The sequence below is a fragment of the Haliotis cracherodii genome, unplaced genomic scaffold (assembly GCF_022045235.1).
Source record: "Haliotis cracherodii isolate W230 unplaced genomic scaffold, xgHalCrac1.p SCAF_9, whole genome shotgun sequence".
Classification (NCBI taxonomy): domain Eukaryota; kingdom Metazoa; phylum Mollusca; class Gastropoda; order Lepetellida; family Haliotidae; genus Haliotis; species Haliotis cracherodii.
The window spans coordinates 2,518,844-2,546,482 of record NW_027266343.1 but is presented as its reverse complement, the minus strand read 5'-3'; the positions used below and the strand labels follow the sequence as shown (position 1 = coordinate 2,546,482).

Below are 27,639 nucleotides of genomic sequence, written 5' to 3'. Positions count from 1 at the left end.
TAGCAATGGGATGCTAGGGACAATTCTACAACTTTGTCTCCATGGAGGTAGTGTCCTTGACCTTGAAGTGACCTAACCATATGCAAGAAAGGTCATCTTTACATATTCATAGGGATATATGAAAACTCTGACTGGATAGTTTACTGTACAATGAACATGTATGGGACTAATTTCACACACCTCATTTCAGACAAACTGCTATAGCCTTTATGACGGACATTTTAATGCTTCAAAACTAAAACCTTACTTACCATGTGCTTAGTACAGTTGTTTTCAACAAGTTGAAGAAGACAGTGTTTCGTTCTTTGTAAATGGATGGCTGGACAAAAACACACAACATGAGCTCACTATTATTATTTTTCTGTTATTATAGTTTCTCAGCCTGGTTTAACAATAAGATAGAACAGCTTTGCTTGATCATTTCCCAATGTCACTGCTATCACATATGGCCAAGATGGCATCCATATAGAAATGATTATAAAGTTTCCTGACATCATCTGACACATTATTGTTCATGGCACTGCAGATAACATTTTACAAAAATAATTCCCAACCTACATTAAAATATTTTTTGAAATGAATATGAGAAAAATATTATTTTGTGGCCTCCCAGCTTATTTAATTCCTCTCATCCCTATTCCATATGTTCAAGATGGTATGCAACCATATACAGAGGTCAGAGAATAAGCATGTGGACAAAGATTGTGTATGTCCGTCAAACCAGACATGATGAATAAAAAAACCTTCTCAAAATATTATGGCTTGAAAATTGTAATTTGAATGTGACATCATCCTTTATTGTTCATGGGGTCACAAATTGATAACTGGTTGGAAGGCTGAAGCAATATGACATCACATTGCTTCATTGTTTACAACATGCAGGACAATGCGACATCATCCTTCATTGTTCATGGGGTCACAAATTGATAACACTCCTATCCGATCAATAGGTTTCAGTCAAATAATGGTGCAGAACTGACATGTCATACCATTTCCACATTTTCTTTTCAAAATGACAATGATTAGGCCTACATGCAATTATAAAATACCTACTTGAAAGCTGTAATTACATTTTATCCGACCATCATGAACGACATATAATTGGCAATACTTCACAGGACACTTATAACTCTTTTAATGTGTAAGAAATTAACTTAATTATCATATTCATCCACATGAATCAGCCAATATTAAAGTGATAATCAAGTTTTCACAATTACCATGAATAACTAATGTGTTTATTTGCGCCTTTTGTTCTGGTTGGTCATACAATAACAATACCACCTATACATTCCACGCGTAACTATCTGACAGATTTGTATCAACAAGTGATATTGCCCTAAAAACTCCTATCAACAAATGCTGTAAACATCCCATGGTGAATCTATGTCACAACATGGCCTTGTGCAATTGCTACTGATATAGGAGATAAGCACACTTCACTTACACAACATGCTAGCAAACTCTGTGCATATACTACACAAAAGAAGTTAACATGGTTTAAGAAACTCTGATTCTTTCATAAGACTATTTAGTTAATCTGTCATGGCATGACAAATAAATTACAGTCATGTTATAAAAGAACAGGGCGTCCTTTAACTTCTTTGTGTAATCGTCATGCCAAAGATCCGGGTTTGATTCCCAACATGGGTACAATGTGTGAAGCCTATTTCTGGTGTCTACCGCCTTGATATTGCTGGAATATTGCCTAAAGAGGCGTAAAACCATACTCACTCACTTTATTGTGAAGTATATAAACATGTATACATATACTTCTTGTCACTAGCACATTTTGTAGTTTACAAATCAACTCATCAAAAGTATAGCAATTATTGAGTTAATGTACTCTGACATTAGCAACAATCAAACCATTTTGCTGCAAAAAGTGAATACCATGTTTTCTCTAACTAAATGCCCAGGCGTTTTTTTTAGGCACTCTTTATGTCTGACTTTTAATCATAGAGATACTTATGGGGAGAATTATGTGCATTAAAACTATGCAGCTTTAAAGCGAGACCTGCGTTTCAACAAGAAAATATAGTACTTGATATTGTATTTCCCACACAGCTGCTGTAAATGACCACACACATACATATAGATATGTCCTGTCCATTAACTGGATCATCATGATGAAATCACAAACAGTTCACACAAACAGGGTCATACTTGTATTTCAACCTACTTATGTCAAACTGTTTATCATTAAGACCTGAAGAAAAGGTCTTCAACAACCTATTGCTAGCCATAAACATAAAGGCTACTATGGCTGCCGTAAGAGGTGAATAATGGGATCGGGTGGTCAGACTCGTAGACTAGATTGATGCATGTCATCGTATCCCAACTGTGTGGATCAATGCTCATGCTGTCAGTCACTGGATTGTCTGGTCCAGACTCGATTATTTAAAGAACACCGTCATATAGCTGGAATACTGCTGAGAGAGGCGTTAAACAACAAACAAACAATTATTCAGACCCTCAGACACAAAAACCTCAGGTGTCCCCCCAATATTCCCAGTATGTCTAATGACAGATCACACTGATGCGACCTGCAGACTATAAATAAATGGATAATCCAAATGAAAAATGACAGTTTACAATATTGTCATCCATCATCTCCTTCCTCACATATTCAACCCTTGGAGCTTCACCATGACAACTGACTTTGGGGTGCTTGGGGGCAATGATATGATGCATGACGCCAGCAATCACTTCGTTTAACCCTAAGCAATCATATTTTTACAACTGAATCTTATTAATAGATTTGATACTAAACAAGGCAGCATCATTTCATTCTCAGTTTAATGGATTCATCAACAAGGACAAAACATAAATGAGATTCATAAGTATATTTATTAAATACCCAACCAATCATTAAGTCTAAAAATAAAAAAGTAAACTTGCATATAAACGGAAAAAAACCCAAACTATTTTTTGAGTTAGAAAAGTTAGAAAAATATGTTGTGAAATATATCGCATATTTCAACGTTCTACCAAAATAACTGCTTGCATTCTAAAAATAAATATAAGGCAATCTATAAATACCACTTTCAAATTTCAACAATTTATATCTGCCAGACATGTGTTCCTGTAGTTTATTCTGGTGTTGAAAAATGTTGGACATTAACCTATGATCTCTAACTTCCACTGCTTGAATATAAATCACTGTCTCGCTGTGGAACATATTCAGCCAACATACTTGACATAGCCTGACACAGCTTTCAGTGCTATGCATCTGCTCTGGTGGTGTGTTGAGTGAAATCAGCAGGCAAAACAGTAATACTGCAGGAAATGTACACAGACAGGTGAATGCTTGGTATTACCTACAGTGAATACTCAGAAATTCTCCAAAATGAGCTCAAGAAAGAGATACTACATACTGTATTTGCTAAGTCACTTTCAATGAATAGATGTATCTTATCTATTGTTTATTTTTAGACTGTTCAGATGTCAGAGCTACTGATAAGCTGTGTTTTTGCGTAAAATACTCTAAAAAAATATTCAAAACCCAATTACTTTCAATTAACTTGCATACAGAAACGCATGTATTAAACAAAATACTTAAATGTATAAAAACAGCATGCGTGAATACCCAATGAAGCTTTATCAACATGCGCAAAATGGAGCTAATTTCCGAAACACAATTACGAGCTAATTTACTTTCCGAGTCAAGCCTATATTTATAACCTTTATATACAAATTTTTCATTTTTTAAAAATCTCAAAATGTTTACGCGTTTGAGGAAAAACCCAATAGAGTGATGAATAGATGAGTGAAAAACTATTGGTTACCCAATGAAAAATGTAATAACCAAATTAAAATAGAAACCTTCGCAAAAAATTGTATTATTATAATATGATCCTGATATTAATAACATTAAAAACACTAATCATGATAATATTTTCTCTTTACATTACAAAGATCATGATGGCTACAATATCACATGAGAATGTTCAGAATATTTATTCCTACTGTCGTAACTCAAAATTACACCTTGTAATAGCTGCTAGTACTAGTCTGGACTGATGCTGATTTATAAAGCTAGCCCACTGAGATACCATGCTGCGGTTTCAACATGAATACAATTCCCGTGAAGATTGCGGGGTAGAATAGGTCTTCAGCAACCCATGCTTGCCGTAAAAGGTGACTATGCTTGTCGCAAAAGGCGACTAAGGGTATCGGGTGGTCAGGCTCGCTGACTTGTTTGAAGCATGGCATCGATCCCAATTGCGTGGATCTATGCTCATGATATTAATCACTGGATTGTCTGGTCCCGACTCGATTATTTACAGATCGCCGTCATATAGCTGGAATATTGCTGAGTGCAGCGTAAAACAACAAACCAACCAACATGAATACCCCACTCAGACACAGTATACTGACTCCGAGCCGACCAGTCCTTGTTCTAACCCCTTAATCCCGAATGCAGACAGGGCAACAACAAGTACCATCTTTTAACTTCTTTTGGTATGATGCAGCCGGGGATTGAACCCCGGACCTTCCGCTCTCCAGGCGAACGCTCTACCACTAGACCACACAGGAGGTCCACCACATGTACAAATATTCAAAGGACACTGATGTGGTATGGCCATTGTGTTCCCCTAGTGATGTTTGAGGAGCATGAGGAGAATGTGACAGCAGGGTTTGAGTGTTTTATTAATGAAGGAGCCCTGTCACATCTGCAGGTGTTATAAACACCATTGTTCGGCATGACATAACCATGATAACATTCGGACAGTTTGACCTTTGTCCACCTGTCTCTAGGCAATCACTCAGCTGGTCCCCTTCACGGTCAAGACTGCAATTACAGCCATAATCAAATTGATTCTTTAAAATCATTGAAAAAAGCTGACGAGTGTACTGAATTAGTCAATATGTTGCTTAAAACATTTTAACTGAGTTCATATTTATTACAACTGTCAGAAAATTGTAGAGAATGTAAAATTCATTAGGCCAGACCAAAAGGAATTTATTTTTTTAATTTCTTAAAGGAAGCAATCTAGCTTGAAGCTTTAAAGTTTCAGATGATCAAGAAAGACAAAAAAAGACAGTATCTTTCCAGAGAATGTAGGAATGAAATGAAGTTTGAGGCTCCATTCCTTGAAATACAAAAAAAATGAAATCTTGATGGAGAATTGTATTTCGTCCTTTAAGTGTTTTATTCTTTGCAATTTTTAAAAAAAGTCAGCCAGGTAATTAAATAAAACAAAAATATAATCTTATCTGGCCTTATTTGCATTAAAAAGACCAGCTATGCTGAATTAGCAAAGGATTTAAAATAAATGTACCCGGGTAGTAATTATTAACACCCATACCATGAAAATTAAAAGTTGATTTCAATTTACACGATTGACATGATTCAACATGATTTAAAGAGATGAATGCACTGAGTTAATCGCCCATTCACAATATATCGGTCATGTCAATATACTGATAAAGGAATCATGGATAGCAAGTTGATAGGGACGGGTAAGTAACTCCAATAACACTGATAAGTGATTCTGTACCGTATTAATCCTGCATGCTTCACAGCAAAACTAACAAAGACTGATCTTTTCTCCCAGCACTATCACTGCTCACGGTGCAATATCTTGAAGAATTATCAAGAGAAGCCTGAATACTATTGTAAAGATGGCAAATCAATGTTGGTTTTGGCTTTAATATTTAATAAGCTCAATGATATTCGTTACAATTCAATGAATGACATTGTAATGCTTTTATCTGGAGCATGTGAAACCATTGAAACCATTGATATCTTGAGAGATTTGGCATCAAATACGAATATAAACTTCCCTCATTATCACTGATAATATCATAAACATATGTAAAGGTGCAAAAAAAATATCACGTAGTAAATCTATATGAAATATATACATATAGATCTATATGCACGACGTGAAAGATTCATAAAATAAACAAATAGCAAAAATAACCACACAGCACTCAAACTGTAATGCCAGTCTTCACGAAAGGAGTACTTTTCTCATTTTATGCGCCAATATTTATGGTTCAAGAATTAGAATTTTGACAGTTCACTGCCGTCATTCGCCTCGGCTAAAAACGCCTGGAAATGACGCCTGAATTACCTGTGCACTTAGATAAACAATCACTCGGGTAGCAAAAACACAAAATGAGGCGACAGGCAAAACAATAATAATGCACGAGCTATCGCGTGGCACAATTTCTATTCCCAGCCAGCTGTGAGCGACGAGACAATGAATGGCCTAGTTATCACAACACATCCCTATTTTCAGTGAAACTGTGCACCATAAGTCTTACCATTGAGGTCCTCGCTTTGGTCTGGCCTCTGTGTTGACGCCATGTTGAGAAACACAGCTCAAATGTGGGAAATAGCTCTCAGAAGTGTTTCTATATCTTCTACGTTTCACCAGTCACGACACTTTGTTGATGTTTGGGGTTTATTTACAGTGACGTCAGAAGAGTATGTGTCACGTGATCGCACCTAGCGGCCTCTGCCTTTTGGCACGGAAATAGTAGGGGGGGCTACTCTGGTCTCAACATAGACTTTAATAAGGATATTACCCTATTTTTTAATGTTATCTCCGGGTGGTATATTCAAAGCAGGATGCCACATATTCAAAACAAGGCGAAGCAAAGTATGCGTCGGGCGGTTCACGAGCATAGTTATGACGTCACAATATGTTGTTTTGATGACGTAACAAGCACATGCAACGTTTATCAATGGATAGTGAGTGAGTGAGTTAAAATTTAACGTCGCATCGACATTATTTCAGCCATATAATGGATGGAAGGAGCGATATCCGAGATAAATGTTATAAGGCTAATATTGTCACTGATATCGGCATTAGTCCGCACACACACACACCCACCCCCCACCCCCCACACACTGTATATTAACATGTTTAAGTATATAGAAAACGTTACATTGCACAAGTCACATAGCAACAAGGTAGAAAGGTAAAACCCTATTCGCTCAAGTCAAGTATGCCATTGCTTCCGAAATTTGTATTTATTTTAAACTTGTCATGTTTCTATTCGGATCCTACTTTTATATTGTTCCATATTCTTGACTATTTATCTGTTACTTCTTTACAGTTTAACGTATTTATGATGCACGTATATTCATAACCATTGTTACTGGTTTTCAAAGACCTGTGGCCAGTCTAACACGTTCCACACTGCTCGAGGAGACGGGCACGTATTGTTGTCACGTGACTCCCCTAAAATCAATAGTGATACATGACAATCTGCAGGTAGAACTTGGTACATGCGGCAGGTCACATAATATTACGCCACCATCGTGCTTTGTGCGTGTATATGAATACTTCTTATTCAGTGTGACATTTACCTGTATACAGGCATTCTTGTAAACAACGTAATGTTATGATGACATTGATAGAAAATGATCTCAAATATGATAAACGATAGTATTGACCACGATGATGATTTTTTTCAAATGTCACTTGATATGAAGACGATGATGATGACGACGACGATGACGATGAAGATCGTGTGTATAAAAGACAACGTAATACACGAGGGTATAAAATAAATAGTAGATAACACTTCAGATCTATAATCATCATCATCGTAGATCGATGCTCATGAAGTCAATCACTTGTTTGTCTGGTCCTGACTCGATTATTTACAGACCACCAGCATAGAGTTGACATATTGCTTATTGCGGCGTTAAAAACAACAACAAAACATGAAAAACAAACAAATAAATAAATATCATAACCATCGTCTGTATTTTGGTGTGACAATAAATGCATAATCTATATGATCATGATCATCATCATCGTGGTCATCATCATCATGACGATGGTGTCATATGCTGATGAAAATGTTGACTGATCACGGAGAGAAACATTTCTGAAATTGATAGTTTAGATCATTACCAGGTTAGATAACTCTGTTATAAATGTCTCAGTCCTCAGGGGATGGTATCAACAATGCGTTTTTAAACGTATATGTACCATATATAAGGCAACAATACATGAATAACTTGTTCCAGGAAGAAACTCCCGCATTTTCATGGACTTCTTTTTTGTGAAAGTCTCACCAAGAGCATCACGCTATATAGTCCAGATTGACTTAACAATTAAGCTTGACAATTCAGGACTCTATTTACATCTTATTTTAAATTTTTAAATATATAGTATTAATTAAGATAACTTTTATTAATTAAAATAACTTTTCATAAGATGACTAATTGTCAGTTTTTGGGGTCGTGGAGGGGGTTTATTAGCAATGCTGACATTTTACAGAATGAAAGGAATTTAATAAAGGAATGTAAAAATTAATAAAATAATATAATAAATGTTTTTATTAATGTCACATACGTGTTCCCTGTATGTCATAGAAGTATTACATATATGTCACAAAAATGTTTCAAAATGAAATTGATTTAAACAAAAATGTCAAAATAACCCCATTCTTCTAAAACTTGTCAAAAACAAAGTATTAAAGGCTGAAACCGACGTACAATCACTTTTCTCGTGTACGAAAACGCATTATTGTTATCACGCAGTCGTCACGTGATTGAAATTGACAACTCTTGCTGTCAGATGAAAAGTGACGCCGCAAGTCTGCATACGTGCAGGAATGTTGTGATGACGTGGCGGTTTGCACGTGACCCGTGCAAGGGGTATGACTTGAACTGTACATGTAGGTTTGCCTTGTCATATCTCTTGTATATATACGTTCCCGAACGTATATGACAGATTACAGGAACAAATAACTCTATCATAGAGTACAGGTGCTATTCCTTGGGATAGATGATATTATCAATCCACCGGGAATTAATTTTGTGCACTTGTAGTGTGAATTTCCAAACAGAGTATTGTTAAAATCGGATTGTTTATCCTCGTAAAAAGAGTGCGAAATGTTTAAAATAGAATTATATGATCATTACATTATTTCAATAGATGTCATAACCTGAAAAAATGTAACATAAAATGGGTTGTTTTTGTTTGTGCAAAAAAAGAAGTCCTACGACCAATCCCACTCACCCTCCACCTCCCGAGGCAGTAAAAACTTACGGTGAAACATTCGTCTCGATCAAAGGACTTGTTCACATTGTTATACATTGTCTTGAACTCCGAAAATCGAACCTTTGTTCTTACAGTTTTGGCCTGCTTATGTCTTTCATTGGCAAGCGCTAGAAATAGCACAAGCCTTGTCAGTCACATGGATATGCCCAATATTCTTCAAAAGAAGTTTTTCTATTTGGGGCCAAAATGTGACATTTCTGTCCTAATACATCGCCTTTGAATAATTTACCGTTTGATGCCACTGTGAGGGGATGTAGATGTATTATTGATCATTGCGAAAGAAAGAAAACAACAAATAATGCGTGAAGCGGTATGAAAATAATATGTTGTGTGTGAAGTGAATGGCACACAGCCAGTCAAAAGCAGTCGGCACTATTTGCACGAACAACACGGACCGCACGCACTGTATTGCTTTGCAGTACCCCTCGTGATCACATCGTGATCTTTCATTGGACAATACTTTTTAACTACCGTTGTGTATCAGGTGAGGCTGTTGTTCAAAATAAAAAAAATATTTGAGGAAATGTCGGTGAAGACTGAAATCTGATTTGGGGTTCAAGCGGGAGTGGTGTTGGGAATGTTTGAGTCTAGGTTGGATGGTCACCATTCCCATAACATTATCTTGCCACCTATAAAAGTAAATGTTGCAAATAAGATGAATCTTTGGTATCGTCTTTTATTTTTTATATTTGTTTGTTGTTTACCGCCGCACTCAGTAATATTCCAGCTATATGACGGCGGTCTGTAAATAATCGAGTCTGGACCAGACAAACCAGTGATTGATATCATGAGCATGATCCACGCAATTAGGATACGATGACATGCATCAACCAAGTCAGCGAGCCTGACCACCCAATCCCGTTAGTGGCCTCTTACAACAAAGGATAGTCGCCTTTTACGGCCAGCATGGGTTGCTGAAGACCTTTTCTACCCAGGATCTTCACGGGTCATAATCAAGTCGTATGGCAGTAGAGCGAGCTCGGACCACCGAAAGGTCCAACTCATCACAACAGTTTAATTCGATTTTTAGTTTTGCAGACCATGTTCTCTATATAAATAGAAAATACCAGTAATCCATATATTTTACATGGCCATCAGTATGGGAAGGTGAGGTGAGGTGAGGTGAGGTGAGGTGAGGTGAAATGTGGTTTAGCGTGGTACGATACACCAACTGTTCGATCCGATATGTATCACAATACCTTACTCACGATCCAATATGTATCACGATTCTTGCGTGTGCTCTTATCTATGGCCTGTACGCCATCTTTTTCATAGACAGGATGGCCAAATACCTGGCACGCTGATGATTTACAGTTGGCAGTGTGAAGTATGGTACACAACAGATGAAAATATTTAGGTTTTTCACTACTAATTTTCATTACTAATTAGTGTTTAGAATAACAGTTATTAAAGCAGACATTTGAGGTAAGAATCGATATTTTGTACTAAGTGTGCGACTGTGATCGATACTTGTATCGAGAAATAAAAAACCGCGATCCACCGGTGCATCGGTGAATCGTCCCCCACTATGATGTCTACTAGATTATTACACTTGTATATCGACATGTACTTGTACTGTGTCGATTTTATTAGCTATACCGACTCTGAGTGAATAGAACCAGTCCTTGTTTTATCCCCATTATCCCGAGCGCCAGGCAGGGTAACAACAAGTACCATACTTTAACCTGGTCTTTTGGTTTGACGCGGCCGGGAATAGAACCGACGACCTTCCACTCTCCGAGGAGATGTTTTATCCACTAGACCACCCACATGGAACGAAATGTTGAAGGAAACTGAATGTTACATTGACTTGATTATTATTATTATTATTATTACGTTACCTAGTCAAGGCTTTGTTTGTTGTTTCATGCAACAAACTGCAATATTCCAGCTATCTGACAGCGGTCTGTAAATAATCTAGTCTGGATCAGACAATCCAGTAATTGACATCATTAGCATCGATCTACGAAGTTGGGATACGATGCCATGGCATACATCTACCAAGCCAACGAACCTGACCACTCAATCCTGTTAGACACATTTTACGACAAGCATGGCTTGCTTGAGACAAATTCTAACCCGGATCTTCATTGGTCCCGAACGCGATCGAGCTTTATAAGATGGCATAAACATTATGAACGTCCAAAGTCAACTCTTGACAAATCCAAAGCCTTATATTTAAGAAATATATGGCGAGTGGGAGTTGTTTATCGTACAGTCAAATACTACAGGGAGAATAAACCATGAGGGTTGCATATCCGCTGAACGCACTACCCGCTGAATGCACACGACCTGCTGAAATTGTCAACGTCAACCAGCAGTGAGCCACGAGTTGTCTCCCATTGGTCGTTACGCTCGTATGTTGAGGTAGGATTAATATTTTATGAGCGTTTCCAACCAACGGTAGCACTTATCAAAGGTTCGTGGTATTCGTATCATATAGCCACAGACTTTAATCAATGGATCGGACGTTTAGAGATGAAAGAGAGAAGGAATAAACACCTAAAATAACATATTTCTTTTCCAGTCATTTCATATACTGAACAACAAAAGTTCCTGTGACATTGTTGAGTATATATCTCCCACTACTGACGTCATCATCTCAAAGGGACCTTACTCTTTGTGTCCGTTCACTTTCCTGTTCTGTGATCAACCCAGCTTAATGCTTTAGTCCAAAGTTATTTACAGTAAACTACGGTTGTAACGAACTCAACTGGACCACTAATTTTAGTTCGTAATAACCGTAGTTCGTTGTAAACATATATACAGCAAATATACAACAAATGGCCGGGACTAAAAAATATGTTCGTTATATCGGTCAGTTCGTTATAAGCGTGTTCGTTATAAACGTAGTTAACTATACCTGATATTGCTTGTTGGTTTAAAAATGCTAACAATAGACAAAACAGAAACATGGTAAGAAAACGTCTGTTGAACGTGTATGTATTGTATCGCATCTAGCCATTAATATGTTGCGTGTTGCCAGAATAGGTCTTCAGCAACCCATGCTTGCCGTAAAAGACGACTTTGCTTGTCGTAAGAGGCGACTAACGGGATCGGGTGGTTTGTCTCGCTGACTTAGTCGATGCATATGTCATCGTATCTTAATGATGCTCATGATGTCAATCACTGAGTTGTCTGGTCCAGACTCGATTACTTACAGACCTCCGTCATATAGCTGGAATGTTGCTGAGTGCGGCGTTAAACAACAAACCATAGTTTTTCCATGTTTACATTTCACTGCAAACTAATGAAGAATACTTTGGATTGGCATGTGACTAACACATTTTCAGATTATGCTTATATTTTAACCATCAGTATATGAGTAAAATCTGACAACCTAACATCATCATTCAAGTTATCAAATATATAAATTCGAGCTGCAAATTAATTCTCAAAGAGGTTTTGGAAGATAGCTACACCGAAACTCTTTAACTGTCTAGAATATATCGAACGGTGTACGTGGCAGTTGAATGTCCGACGCCACCACAGCCGTCAGTGGCTTCGAGTACACCAGATGGACAAGCACGCCATGGCGTAACTTTATATTGATCTTTGGTCCAGGTGAGCTAACAATTTGAAACATATTCACTTATTGACCTTTGGTCCAGGTGAGCTAACAATTTGAAATATATTCACTTTAATGCAATCGCATGTTTGCGAAACGCTGTTCACACGTTTTCCTCAGTTTCGTTAACCAAAACTTCCTAATACAATTTATCCTCATATTAAGTTCCTCATGGGTAACACGCCTATTTCAACAATGTGAAGCATGCATGCTAGTACTCTTCCGGGTGTAGGGGCGGCCGGGTAGCCTAGTGGTTAAAGCGTTCGCTCGTCACGCCGAAGACCCGGGTTCGATTCCCGACATGGGTACAATGTGTGAAACCCATTTCTGGTGTCCCCCGCCGTGATATTGCTGGAATATTGGTAAAAGCGGCGTAAAACCATACTCACTCACTCTTCTGGGTGTAGAAACACGGAACGGACATATAGCGTATAATATATACCGTATGTCCTATAATGGACACGGGGTAGAAACCAGGGTAGCAGAAATGTAGGCTTCTGGTACACATCCGGCATCTTATCAACACTCGTTTCTAATAGATATCTGGTCTTCAATACCTACCTGTTCTCTTATACAAACAGGGTTTCTAATACACCCCAGAGTTATGATACTCACCCGGTTTCTTAACGTTTACAAGACGTGTACAAGACGTGTAATACAAGACCGCCTCCGTGGTCTAGTGGTAGAGCGTCTGCCCGGAGAGCGGAAGGTCTGGGGTTCGATCTCCGACTGCTTCATATCGAGGCGTTGAAAGATGGTACTGGTTGTTACCCTGTCTGGCCCTCGGCATTAAGGGGCTAAAACAAGGACTGGTCGGCTCGGAGTCAGTATACAGTGTCATGAATGTCAGATTGTAGCAAAGTCAGAATGTGCGCTTCAACCAGATTCCAAGAAACCATTTGAGAAAAATTACTTCGCCAGTATTCGCTAGGCCTTTAATCAAGTTTCCCCCCATGTTTCGGTAACCCTAAGTATACATCCGGAAGTTATTTAAGTTGATTTTACCGCTTTTTGTCCAACAACATGGTATTACTATCGTCCAACCCGAAGTCTGAAGAAAAAATAAATGAAGACGAGGCTCATGACCAATTTTCGAGCCACTTTAATCTAGTCACGTTTGTGCCACAATAGTCACACCATCTAGTCACGCTTGTGCCACACTAGTCACGCCATCTAGTCATGTTTATGTCACACTAGTCACGCCATCTAGTCACGTTTGTGCCACAATAGTCACACATCTAGTCACGCTTGTGCCACAATAGTCACGCCATCTAGTCACGTTTGTGCCACACTAGTCACGCCATCTAGTCACGCTTGTGCCCCAATAGTCACACCATCTAGTCACGCTTGTGCCCCAATAGTCACATCATCTAGTCCCGTTTGTGCCCCAATAGTCACACCATCTAGTGACGTTTGTGCCACAATAGTCACGCCATTTAGTCACGTTTGTGACCCAATAGTCACGCTGTCCAGTCACGTTTGTGCCACAATAGTCACGCTGTCCAGTCATGTTTGTGTCATAATAGTCACGCTTTCTAGTCACGTTTGTGCAACAATAATCACGCTTTCTAGTCACGTTTGTGCCACAATAGTCACGTTGTCCAGTCACGTTTGTGTCACAATAGTCACGCTTTCTAGTCACGTTTGTGCAACAATAGTCATGCCATCGAGTCTTGTTTGTGCCCCAAGTCACACATCAAGTCACGTTTGTGACACAATAGTCACACTGTCCAGTCATATTTCTGCCACAATGGTCACGCCATCTAATCACGTTTGTGCCCCAATAGTCACACCATCTAGTCACGTTTGTGACACAATAGTCACACCATCTAGTCACGTTAGTGTCCCAATAGTCACACATCTAGTCACATTTGTGCCCCAAAAGTCACGCCATCTAGTCACGTTTGTGCCACAAAAGTCACATCATCTAGTCACGTTTGTGCCCCAATAGTCACACCATCTAGTCACGTTTGTGCCCCAATAGACACACCATCTAGTCACGTATGTGCCACAATAGTAACGCCATCTAGTCACGTTTGTGCCCCAATAGACACACCATCTAGTCACGTATGTGCCACAATAGTCACGCCATCTAGTCACGTTTGTGCCCCAATAGACACACCATCTAGTCACGCTTGTGCCCCAATAGTCACATCATCTAGTCACGTTTGTGCCCCAATAGACACACCATCTAGTCATATTTCTGCCACAATAGTCTCACCATCTAGTCACGTTTGTGCCACAATAGTCACACTATCTAGTCACGTTTGTGCCACAATAGTCACGCTATCTAGTCACGTTTGTGCCCCAATAGTCACGCTATCCAGTCACGTTTGTGCCCCAATAGTCACGCCATCTAGTCACGTTTGTGCCCCAATAGTCACGCTATCTAGTCACGTTTGTGCCCCAATAGTCACGCTATCTAGTCACGTTTGTGCCTCAATACTCACGCTATCTAGTCACGTTTGTGCCCCAATAGTCACACCATCTAGTCACGTTTGTGCCACAATAGTCATGCTTTCTAGTCACGTTTGTGCCCCAATAGTCAGACCATCCAGTCACGTTTGTGGCACAATAGTCACGCTGTCCAGTCACGTTTGTTAGAGATCAATAAGGAAAAGTCTAAAATTGTCCATTTTAGAAAACCGTCTGTCACACAGACGAAGTATTCCGGGCTGTTAGGATTGGGATATCTGTCCTTCAAACACAGGAGTCCATCCGTGGATCCACAACACTTTATTTGTTATATAATAATTACAGCATCTGTATAATCACGATTGTGGTAATGGGACAGACATGGCCAGGCAGCATATCAGAGGCGTCAGAGAGCCAACCTGCCTAGCCGCTGTCCGAAGGTGAAGTCCCGACCAACAGAAAATATTCTAATTTTAACCTGTCAAATCACTGACCAGCTGCCACGTATTGAATACGATACCTCTCTGGTCAGCCTGCAGTATCCCGCACCTCATCCACAGAAGCCACTGACCTGCACACGACTCCGTGCTGTTGGCCATAGTAATAATAGCCCTGCTGCTGTTATAATTTGTATTGGCCAGTGAGTGAGTGAGTGAGTTTGGTTTAACGCCGCTTTTAACAGTATTCCAGTTATATCGCGGCGTGTCAGGTTAATGTGGGAGGAAAGCCCGAAGTGATGCAGGTCTCAGACGTTTACCACTTCGGTGAAACCCACGAGCACGGGTATGGTGCTGACAACCCTAGAAACATAATTGGGGCGAACCGGGATTCGAACCCACAATCATAGGTTTCTGGCGTGCCCAAGGGACGCAACTCTGCACAGCGAATCGCGGCGCCTTAGACGACTGGGCCACCCGTGCCCCCATTGTATTGGCCAGCGCTGTGAATATTTATCATATATATTTATATATAAACTCCCTGTTAAAACCTATACTCTGCCAAACTGCCTACGATATACGCCCTTTCTGTAAAGAAGGACGTGTCCCACGTCCGTATACATCATTGTGAATGAGGTAGGGGTTAAATTACAATATACATGATACAAGTTAAATACTAAAGCATGAAAAAGGTTTTAAAACTAATACAATAGGTTAGACACGGTACAGCCATACCATTCAGATTGTTCTGATGGGACAAATTATACAAGGATTAGTATCAACCATGGTTGATTCACAAAGTTTAAATGATGAATTCATATTAAAATTGAACAACATCCACGGTAAGCTGTATATTATTAACCCATAAATTAGGAAAGCAGACTGAGATATATGTTGTGGAACCCGATTACTGCCACAGACGGCACATTACAATGTGTTAATTGACACCAGATTACGTCAAGTACATGGATTAACAATGAAATACACAAGGTATAAATAACATGTTTACATAAATATGTTTCCACTGAGTAGTGAGATAGAAATACCTGAAAATATCTTTATAAAATAGAACTTTTACAGGAATTATGGTGAGGTGTCATGTACCAATTCACCGTCACTAATAATACACACGACGATTAAGGTGAGGTGAGGTGAGGTGAAATGGGGTTTAACGTCGCGTCCAAGATTATTGCACTTATATAGCGACGTGCATGCACGTGTATGTGTGTGTGTGGCTGCTTGTACTAGTCCGGACTGATGCCGATTTATAGTGCTAGCACACTGACAACCATGCTGCAGTTTAACATGATTACCCCACTCAGACACAGTATACTGACTCCGAGCCGACAAGTCCTTGTTTTAGCGGTTATCGGCCGGGAATGCGAAAATCAATCCCTCAGAGTTAGAAATTACGTTCGCCTTCCCGGTCATCACAAAAATTCTTATTATGGCAGATGATCGCCTTCCCGGTACTTGTTAATTACAAAGAAAACACCAATGAAATGAGGACACTATTTAATCTGGGCAACAAAGTCAATATATAACAAGTATAGTATAACATATTATATATCATGCATGTATTTGAAGATAGACATACATTTTATCATTTATGTAATAATTCAGTTCATTCCCAGTGCAGTAGATCTGCCACATCGTCAGTGTAGTCCATTGTTGTCGTCAATTGGTTCAACAGATCTTCTTTCAAGGCACGGAGTCTAGAGTCAATCACTCGGTATTTTCTCTTCCGAGCAGGTACTCTTGGGTGAGCGCCTAGCTGCTCAACCCTCGCTTCTGTTAGAGATTGTTCACGTTTCAGAAGATTCACCACCTCGAAGATGTTAGGGTGAGTCTTCTGGGCGCTCTTGTTCAGGTGATGATGCCATCCTTCAAGGTTGTTGTTTGTTCTGCGTCCCTGGTTTCCGAAGTGATTCCACAGGTCCTTGCTCCAAGATCCTTCTACCCATGTACTGGTAACATAGCCCATGAAGCGCGTCACCTTGACGCCTTGAGCACTGTCTGCAATCGCATCAGCCCACACGTCTTCAACACTGGGTACACTTATCTCTTTCTTCACTTTTCCGTCTCACAACACCCCAGTGTCCCCAATGTATAAGTGTCCGTTGTATACATAACGAGGGTACACATCACTGATCTTTTCATTCGCCTTCCCGGTCCCCAGTCCCTTACCCCTCCATTCGCCTTTCCGGTACTACTGGTAAATAGATTTTCGACTTCCCGGCCCGACACCGTTTTAGCCCCTTAATGCCGAGCGCCAGACAGGGCAACAACAAGTACCATCTTTTAACGTCTTTTGGTAGGACGCGGTCGGGGATCCTCATACACATCATAAACATATATGTAGCGGCCATAAAATGTCAGAGTCCCGTGATGGGATTCGAACCACGGACCTTCTGATCACAGTTCCGACGCCTTCTCCACATGACCAAAGAGGTTAACTCCACGTCCTGCTACATATATCATAAACATCATTACATTTATCATAAACATTTTCAATTTCAGGCGCATAATATTTCTCTTACACTACTGCCCATGACAAACAAAGCATTAAGAGCCGATCTTAGACATACTTGAAACACACCTGCAAACATCAAATAGCAGTGAAACAACACCCTAATAAAATTGAGATATAGTGCATATTACAAAACGTCGGGAAGGGGCAAAGGCTACTAAGTTGACGAGACATATACACACAGGTGTATGCTACAGCTGAGAGAAAAAGGAAAAGGGACAGAAAATTGTAGACATGTACAAAGAAAGCGTTAAGTGGTGACGGAAAGTAATTAACAGGGGTGGGTGGATTGAGGCGACACTCCTGGGGACTCAGGTGGTATAACCCACAGTGGACACACTTGTATGGGTGGGTGTTGGCATGGTACATTGGGGGTGGGAAGATGGGAGGTGGTGGAATGGTACAGTGGGGGTGGGAAGATGGGATGTGGTGGAATGGTACATTGGGGGTGGGAAGATGGGAGGTGGTGGAATGGTACATTGGGGGTGGGAAGATGGGAGGTGGTGGAATGGTACATTGGGGGTGGGGAGATGGGAGGTGGTGGAATGGTACAGTGGGGGTGGGAAGATGGGAGGTGGTGGAATGGTACAGTGGGGGTGGGAAGATGGGAGGTGGTGGAATGGTACATTGGGGGTGGGAAGATGGGAGGTGGTGGAATGGTACAGTGGGGGTGGGAAGATGGGAGGTGGTGGAATGGTACAGTGGGGGTGGGAAGATGGGAGGTGGTGGAATGGTACAGTGGGGGTGGGAAGATGGGAGGTGGTGGAATGGTACAGTGGGGGTGGGAAGATGGGAGGTGGTGGAATGGTACATTGGGGGTGGGGAGATGGGAGGTGGTGGAATGGTACAGTGGGGGTGGGAAGATGGGAGGTGGTGGAATGGTACAGTGGGGGTGGGAAGATGGGAGGTGGTGGAATGGTACAGTGGGGGTGGGAAGATGGGAGGTGGTGGAATGGTACAGTGGGGGTGGGAAGATGGGAGGTGGTGGAATGGAAAGGGGAGGGGGAGACCAGTGGGAGGGACGATGGGGAAAAGCCTTGTTTGGGGAGGGTTGGAAATCAGTTGTTGAGTTGTGTCGCTCCTCCTGTATTCTGTCCAACTTTACTTTGAGGGATTTAACGACAGACATGATTCCCTCCATACCCGGATTCTCCACCATGTATCCCAGGCTGTTAGGTAGGGGATATCTGTCCTTCAAACACAGGAGTCCTCCATCCGTGGGTCCACAACACTTTATTTGTGATATAATAATTACCGTATCTGTATAATCACGAAAACTCAGTGTCTTGAATGTGTGTTTTCTTTGATGAGAAGGTTTCTCACCGACCTTAGCGTGTAGGGGTGTGATGTCCAGGGCAGGAAACGACAGTGTTTTGACTACTCTTCTTTCATTAATTAACGTGCTAGGCATCCCTAATTAACCTTAACTAATTCATTTTAAACCAACACAGGATGTTTTCTGGAAGTGGATATTCGCGAATGTCATAGGGCTGACACGACACATGTTAATAAATGTCCTGACACTTCTAAAGTTACTGAACATTCTTTACACCTAGAGACTAGTATTATATCTACCTAAATATCTGTGCCCGGTCAGACTTGGCCGGGGCTGTCAAAATCAACTTTAAACTCCCTGATGTAACATCAAATGTGTTTACATCTATAGACAAGTATTACATCTACCTATATACCACTTTATAATGTCACGGTACATCGCATTGAAAGAAAACTGATCTGTTAAAGTCCATCACTTTTACTGTATTTTCTTAAGAAAATCTTTGTCAGAAGTGTTCGTTCCGACTTGGCCCGGGCTGTCAAAATCAACTAAACCTCACAGATGTAACATGAAATGGTTTCACATCTATCAACTAGTATAATATCTACCTATATATCACTTTGTAGTGTCTCAGATCGCGGTATTTAAAGAAAACAAGGAGCTAAAAGTGAAGCATCTTTGTAGTCAGTTTAATTGTAGGTATACATTGTAGACAGACAGACAATAATTTATTAATGTCTCACTTCTGTACATACATAAAACAGCTTTGTACAAATAAACATTGATAGAATGTACAGAACCATTCAATAGAATTATGAGAGATTATTAAAAGAATATCCCACTGATAAGTGTATGATAAATTGTTGAATTAACATTGGATAAGGTTGAGAATTAATTGTGTGTTTTTTCAATACATCTTAGACTGGTGAGTCGTCTGGTCGATGATAACCAGCCTGCTCATATTTTTACCCTGTTCCCCATTGTTGGAAAGTGTCGTCTGCTACCCCAGCTGGAACCATCTGATAACAATTAATCACAATCTGTCATTATAGAATACATTATAATACTTCAAGATGGCAGTATCCATGTAACGATTAAGTATTTGTAAGCAACTTAAATATATTTACAATATCTAGATATATGTATCTTTAATTTGCTTAGAAATACTTAATCTTTACATGAAAACTGCCATCTTGATGTATTATTCTGTTTTGTATATTGGCAGCTGGTGACATGCAGAGCCGTGACTGCTGCCAAGGGCGGTGGCACAAGACACTGAGTTCAGCGCACCCTTGCGGCTAGGCCTTATGTGAAATGACAATGAACAGTTCAATGCCTTTGTACAACGACAACATGTGACTATCGGACTTCAAAATTTCATATTTGTATCTATGATATTAAATCAAATATATCGACTTTATCAGGTACAATAAATGTTTTGTAAGAATAAACTATTGCGCATTGATCGATTATCTCCTTTAGCTCTGTGTGTAGTATAGAGCTTTATCACCGTGACCTTGCAATGCTCTACGTCGTATCTTATTCAAGCTGTATCACTGAGAGTGAGTGATTATCTCCCCTACCCGAATAGCTCTATTGCGCACTACCTTTGCAATGTTTCCAAGGAGGAATTCAGGTCAAGCATGTAATGCGGACTCAGTCTTTCTCCCTTCACACTGCTATTGCAACTTATTGTTCAACACGATTAAATACCAGGCTTCTATGAAGCATGACTTTGTTCAATAAACAACACATGTAAAACAACGGGTTTGATCTCAGCTATTTGTAATAAGTTGTCTTCACAATCACATGTATGGTGCTTGCTGTGCAGATTTAAGCACAGTTTCAAGTAGTTCACTGTATGTAAAATATGATTCACACCGTTTTCATACGGCGGTTTACGGTTCTGCATGGTTTAACGTATTGACAGTTGTTTTAACTTCCTGCAGAGATTATACGCCCGTATAAGTTCTTTGCTTCTGGATACATTGGAATTCAACATATTGGCCCTTAGTTTGCAATTATTTTCCTGAAGCATAATTCTTCTAAACATACTTCAAATTTAAACCGGAAGTAAACACAACACAAACCCAGTTAACCAAACGGAACCGTACACAAGAGTAGTGAGTGAGTGAGATGGGTTTAACGCCGCTTTGAATCGTATATTTCCAGTTATATCACGGCGTGTCAGCGTGATGATGGAGGAAAGCCCGAAGTGATGCAGGTCTTAGACGTTCACCACTTTGGTGAAACCGATGAGCACGGGTAAAGTGCTGACAACATAATCGGGGCGAACCGGGATTCGAACACAGTGTCATAGGTTTCTGGCGTGCCCAAGGGACACTACTGCGAATTGCAGCCCCTAAAGCGACTTTGGCCTACCGTGCCCCCGTACACAACTGTAACAAACTATCATACAACAAAGATGTTGAAGATGAGATATGTATTGCCTAACATTCCATGAAGCAACAGTGGCAATATTACACAATCACAAACTACAAAATATATGAACAATAAGTGCAAAACACATACGTACATTCAACACAGGCATATTATGACAAGTTTATTTTAAAACACGTGTATTATAATAATGTGGAAACAATATGAGAATTGAGCCAAACACTTCTGATAGTGTCTATGTTCAGAATGTAGAGGGAAAAGGGCTTCACTTTGAGCTCCTTACTCTCTTTAAATACCGCGATCTGTGACATAATACAGTAGTATAAAGGTAGATATAATACTCATCTATAGATGTAAACACATTTGAAGATACATTTGTGTATTTAAAGTTGATTTTGACAGTTCGGACCAAGTCGGACCCAACACAAGCCAAACACTTTTGACGGAGACTATGTTGAGAAGGAGAGGGAAAAGGGCTTCACTTTGAACACCTTGTTTTCTTTAAATACCGGGATCTGAGACATTAGAAAGTGGTATATAGGTAGATATAATACTGATCTACAGACAGATGATACATCTGTGTTTTTTAAGTTGATTTTGACAGCCCGGGCCAATTCGGACCGAACACTTCTGACAAAGATTTTCTTAAGAAATACAGTAAAAGTGTTTGATTTAACGGATCACTTTTCTTTCAATGCGATGTAATGTGCCTATTGTATATAGGTAGATATAATACTAATCTATAGATGTCAACACATTTGATGTTACATCTGTGTGTTTATAGTTGATTTTGACAGCCTGGGCAAATTCGGACCCAACACAAGCCAAACACTTCTGATAGAGACTATGTTAAGAATGTGCAGGGAACTGGGCTTCACTTTGATCACCTTGTTTTCTTTAAATACCGCGATCTGAGACACTACAAAGTGATATATAGGTAGATATTATACTAGTTGATAGCTGTGAAACCAGTTGATGTTACATCTGTGTGTTTAAAGTTGATTTTGATAGCCCGGGCCAATTCGGACCCAACACAATCCAAACACTTCTGATAGAGACTATGTTAAGAATGTAGAGGGAAAAGGGCATCACTTTGAGCACCTTGTTGCCTTTAAATACCGCGACCTGAGTCACTAGAAGTGGTGTATAGGTAGATATAATACTAATCGACAGATGTAAACACAGTTGATGATACATCTGTGTGTTTAAAGTTGATTTTGACAGCCCGGGCCAAGTCGGACCCAACACTTGTGAGACTGTTGAGAGTATGAGAAGAGGTCTACTTTAACCAACGTGTCTGCTTTAAATGCGATGAGCAGTGACATTATTAAGTGGTATTTACTTAGATATAGTACTGTCCTATAAATGTAAATGCTATGCCGACAGATGGAAATTTGTATCACGATAGATAGAAGTATTTGATACGTTTCAAATCCTATTGCGTTTAACGATTGCCCTTTTACATGTTACCTAGATCAGCGACGCTTACACATAGCCTCCACTTTCTGGTTTTCAAGCGATTTACTCCGAATCACTTAATTATGGTGCACATTCATGGTTGATGATTGTTCATTAATGTCATGTGTGTGTTGCATCAATGATATGTAGGTATGGTCGCCGATAATGGAGTAATTAGCCAATACAACTTTGGCCGTCTTGGCCCGGCCCGGCCCGACTTTTAAGCAATCCCAAAAGTGTAGCAATACAATGGTGTCGCCTTAAGAATATGTCTGGTAGGTCAAATAAACACGTGTTTAACTGGGCTGATAACCTTTTATATCACACGAGGTATGTACATTATCTTTTAATGTAAGGATTCTATGATGAACCATACATTGCATGTATTACTTGTTCATAAACAGAATCCAGACTGTTTTAAATAATATTTATATGAGTTATTTGATGGATCTAGCCTGGCAGAAAACGTTAATTTCTGTAGCTAATATATGATGTATTCACATCACAAATATTTATGCTAATAGCACAACTAAGCCAGAGCTAAAATCAGTAATAATATCCATGTAATCATTTAGCTAATCTGTTAGCGATGTACAAATAAGATAGGTAACTCTCTTGTATTTACATAGGGCTGAGCATAATACATTTGTAACACAGCTTCAGCAAACATGTCTACATTACGAGCAATGCCTAAAATATACATATATCCATATATTATACCATTCAGTAATGTGAATCGACATTTGTTAATGGGCCCGTTAACTCAGTGTATGTGGATGCTATCAGATATAGTTTGTTTGCTCCGGTAGTTTAGATGAATTATAGATATGGCCTTCAAGTATAACATATGCCAGCATAAAACAATGAATGATATTTGCTCAGAAGTACAGCCAACGCATGTTGTTATTTATATTTAAATCTGCGTACATTCGATACCGATATTGGGTTTAACTAGGTTTATACGTAAATAAGACATACCTTATGGCAGTCCCATTTACCAAGGCGTAATCATAATTAGGAGTGGCTGAAAATAAGTATCACATAAGATCATGTAAGCTTTGTTCACAGGTATCTTTGTAGACTGACTTTAATATTGTTATTTGTAATTGGTTGTTTTATCACTAAGCCCATGATACATTGGTATATCATGACATTTACACTCTTATGTATGATCATAGTTAATGTCACGCACTATTGTGATAACTGCTTCTTTTATGGAAACTGTAAATGTTCTATATGACTTTGTACTTTATATGTAAAAATATTTCTTATTTTAAATGTGAATGACTGTCGAGAAATCCCCAATAAAGGAGCTGGCCATAGACACTTTGTTTGGTTTCTTTGAAGGTGGTGCCCGATCCCGAGCTGATCCCCCAAGGCTAATTCTAGATATTGTGACGGTTTGCATACGAAAGTGTCAAACCATCATAATATGTATCAAGCAAAGCAATATTGGCTGATTTTGGAAGATATGGTTTGCCTGTGGATTATCATATGAAGTGGGTTAAATACTGGTGTAAACTTATTAGAATGAATGGTGAAAGATGTGAAAGATATCCCCGGCAGTGTTATTTGTTAATGAAGAAGCTGGATGGATGTGGTAGAATTGCTTGGGCAACACATGTTAAGTATTTGCTCACATTTATGGATTTGGTTATGTGTGGCACGAACAGAATATTGGTGATGTTAATTATTTCTTGCAGCTGTTTGTTGGATTGGAGTATACAGATGAGTCTTGTAAATGAAGGTATTATTAACACGACAAGATATTATTGGATATGGAATATTATGTTACAGCTTTCAGAAATAGAGACCATAGACGTATGCTGTTCCTGTTGAGAATAAGTGAATTGCCTATACGGAGTAATCTGGGAAGAAGAGAGGATATTCTTTATTCACAAGGCTTTTGTAACAATGGTTGTATTGAGGACGAAGTCCATTTTGTGTCTGTCTGCCCGTTTTACGTATCATTAAGACAAAAGTATATTTCTGTAAGATTCTATAACAATCCATGTATTAATACTTTTATACAACCTCTTAAATAGCCAAAATGACTGTATACTCAGAAATGTAGCTAAGTATGTGAAGGAAGCTCTATTATTACGTACAAAGACCTAATATTATACCCTTAGTATTGTTTTCAATGTAAATTGCCTCAACTGTGTGTTATTATATAAAACTGACATGTACATGGGCTTATGACCTCCCATGCCTGAATATCACTTTATTTATCCTTCATGCCAAAGGCCAAGGAGACGAAGCTTACTTATCAAAGCTAATTAGCACCAGCTATATGTTTCGTGTGATTCATTCAACACATTTATAACAATAAATGTAACTTTAATTACCCACATAGTCAAGGCCAAACTGAGGATAGCTCACATAGCAAAGCTTATTAACATCAACCATATGTTACCGGAAGTGTCTACATAAAATCAAATCTATTTTTTTCTTTACCTGTAATTCCAGAGTATGTAGTTAACGCAGTTTACCATCGTGTCGCGGTCATGATACCAACTCTAAACACTCATTAGACATCCCGACAGAAGCTGTAAAAACAAACTTAATCAAGCTGAAGTAATTAACGCAACCACCATCCTGTCACGGTCACGTGACACCTCCAAAAGCTCATTCCTATCAATTAATGACCCATTTCATCCAACCAAAATTGTTAGTAAAGGACACATTGCTTGTAGTCTTTGATAGACATTTAGAAGTTGGGAGAACTTGGATACATGGTACTTTAATCTGGATAGCAACTTATTTTATTCTTTGTACGACGTTTGAGAGCTACTTCTTGGTCCTTCATTCATCTGATAAAAGAGCAAAAAGTTGCTCTAAAACGTCGTACAAGAAATAAAAGAAGTTGCTATCCATAAAAAGGTGTCATATAGACACTTTGTATGTTTTAGCTAATCAAGATAATTCCAACGTTGATCAGTGGTATTTCCAGTACTTTTTAGACTAAAGAGGTCTGCACATTCGATCCGCCTGCCTAACGGTCGGTCAGTATTCACTGCTGAATTGGTGGCAATTCATCAAGCACTCATACTCACACCGGAACTACCTGAAACAAAGCCTCGTCCTATCACACTCGCTAAGTGCACTTCAAGCCATCAGCGGCAGAAACTCAAACTCCAGGCCAAACACAGTCAACAATATTCTATACGAATACAATACTATCGGACCAAGGGCAACAAGTGGAGCTGTGTTGAACCCCGTCTCACAAAGATATTCGTGGAAATGAAAAAGCATAAACACACTGGCGAAGCTAGATCCAGAGATGCAGCCTATTCCTTTCAGTAAATTAGAGATAAATTGCAAAATCAAAGCCTCCATAGCCCCAAAATGGCAAACACAATTCAACCGATGATCAAGATAAAGCCATACTCACACTCAAATGAAATTAAAGCTGATGTTGCCATCTCACGCCTCAGATTCGGTCACAAAAAGCACTATGACATGGTATGTCCATCCTGCAATCAACCTGAATCCATTGCTCACGTGTTACTGGAATGTCAAGACCATGCCCCAGCCCGGGCTTATTTAAAACAGGAATTGCAGTTAGATCCGTCATCTGTTTTTGAGTGAGTGACTGACTATGGTTTTACACCGCTTTTAGCAATATCACGACGGGGGACACCAGAAATGGGCTTCACACATTGTGGGCTTCGACATTGTACCCATGTCGGGAATCGAACCCGGGTCTTCGGCGTGACGATCGAACGCTTTAACCAATAGGCTACCCGCCCGCCCCTGTTTTTGAGAGATGGACAGCAACTTTAACGTATATATCAGCAGTTAAAGAAATTCTATCAATTTTCAAAAATCCAAAATGAAATCATATCAACACGTAAAAAGAAATTTTATTAATACCAAAACTTCTAAATTCTAAACTCTATTAATCATGTCAAATAATATAATGATTGAAAATTATGGCAAATATTATGTACATAGAGTACTTGCATGAATAATGTGCATACTATCTCATTCATTATTGAATAAGGGGCGGTCGGGTAGCGTAATGGTTAAAGCGGTCGCGCGTCAAGCCGAATACCCGGGTTCCATTCCCGATATGGGTACAATGGGTGAAATCCATTTTTGTTGTAATCCACCGTGATATTGCTAAAAGCGGCGTAAAACCATACTCACTCACTCATTATGGAATATGTAAGTGTTTTGTTTGTTTGTTGTTTAACGTCGCACTCAGCAACATTCCAGCTATATGACGGCGGTGTGTAAATAATCGAGCCTGGACCAGACAATCCAGTGATTGACCTCATGAGCATCGACCAATGCAATTGGGATACGATGACATGCCTCAACCTTGTCAACGTTCAACGTTTTAAACCAGCCCTACCGGTTCTAAGCGGAGCGCATGATTGCAAACCACTAAACAAAATACAACTGTTATTTGTAACGTTTGTTTGTTTGTTGTTTAACGCCGCACTCAGCAATATTCCAGCTATATGACGGCGGTCTGTAAATAATCGAGTCTGGACCAGACAATCCAGTGATCA

At 39.5% G+C, this 27,639-nt stretch overlaps 1 protein-coding gene across 1 annotated transcript in view; it reads right to left on the bottom strand.

Moving 5' to 3' along the window:
• LOC139452159 (BCL2/adenovirus E1B 19 kDa protein-interacting protein 3-like) overlaps nucleotides 1-6,421 on the bottom strand; it is a 42,258-nt gene extending 35,837 nt beyond the window's left edge. Inside the window, exon 1 of the mRNA XM_071233507.1 lies at nucleotides 6,277-6,421. Coding sequence (XP_071089608.1) covers nucleotides 6,277-6,319 — 43 coding nt within the window. The 5' untranslated portion in view covers nucleotides 6,320-6,421. The remainder of the gene's footprint in view (nucleotides 1-6,276) is intronic.
• Between the last annotated feature and the right edge of the window lie 21,218 nt (nucleotides 6,422-27,639).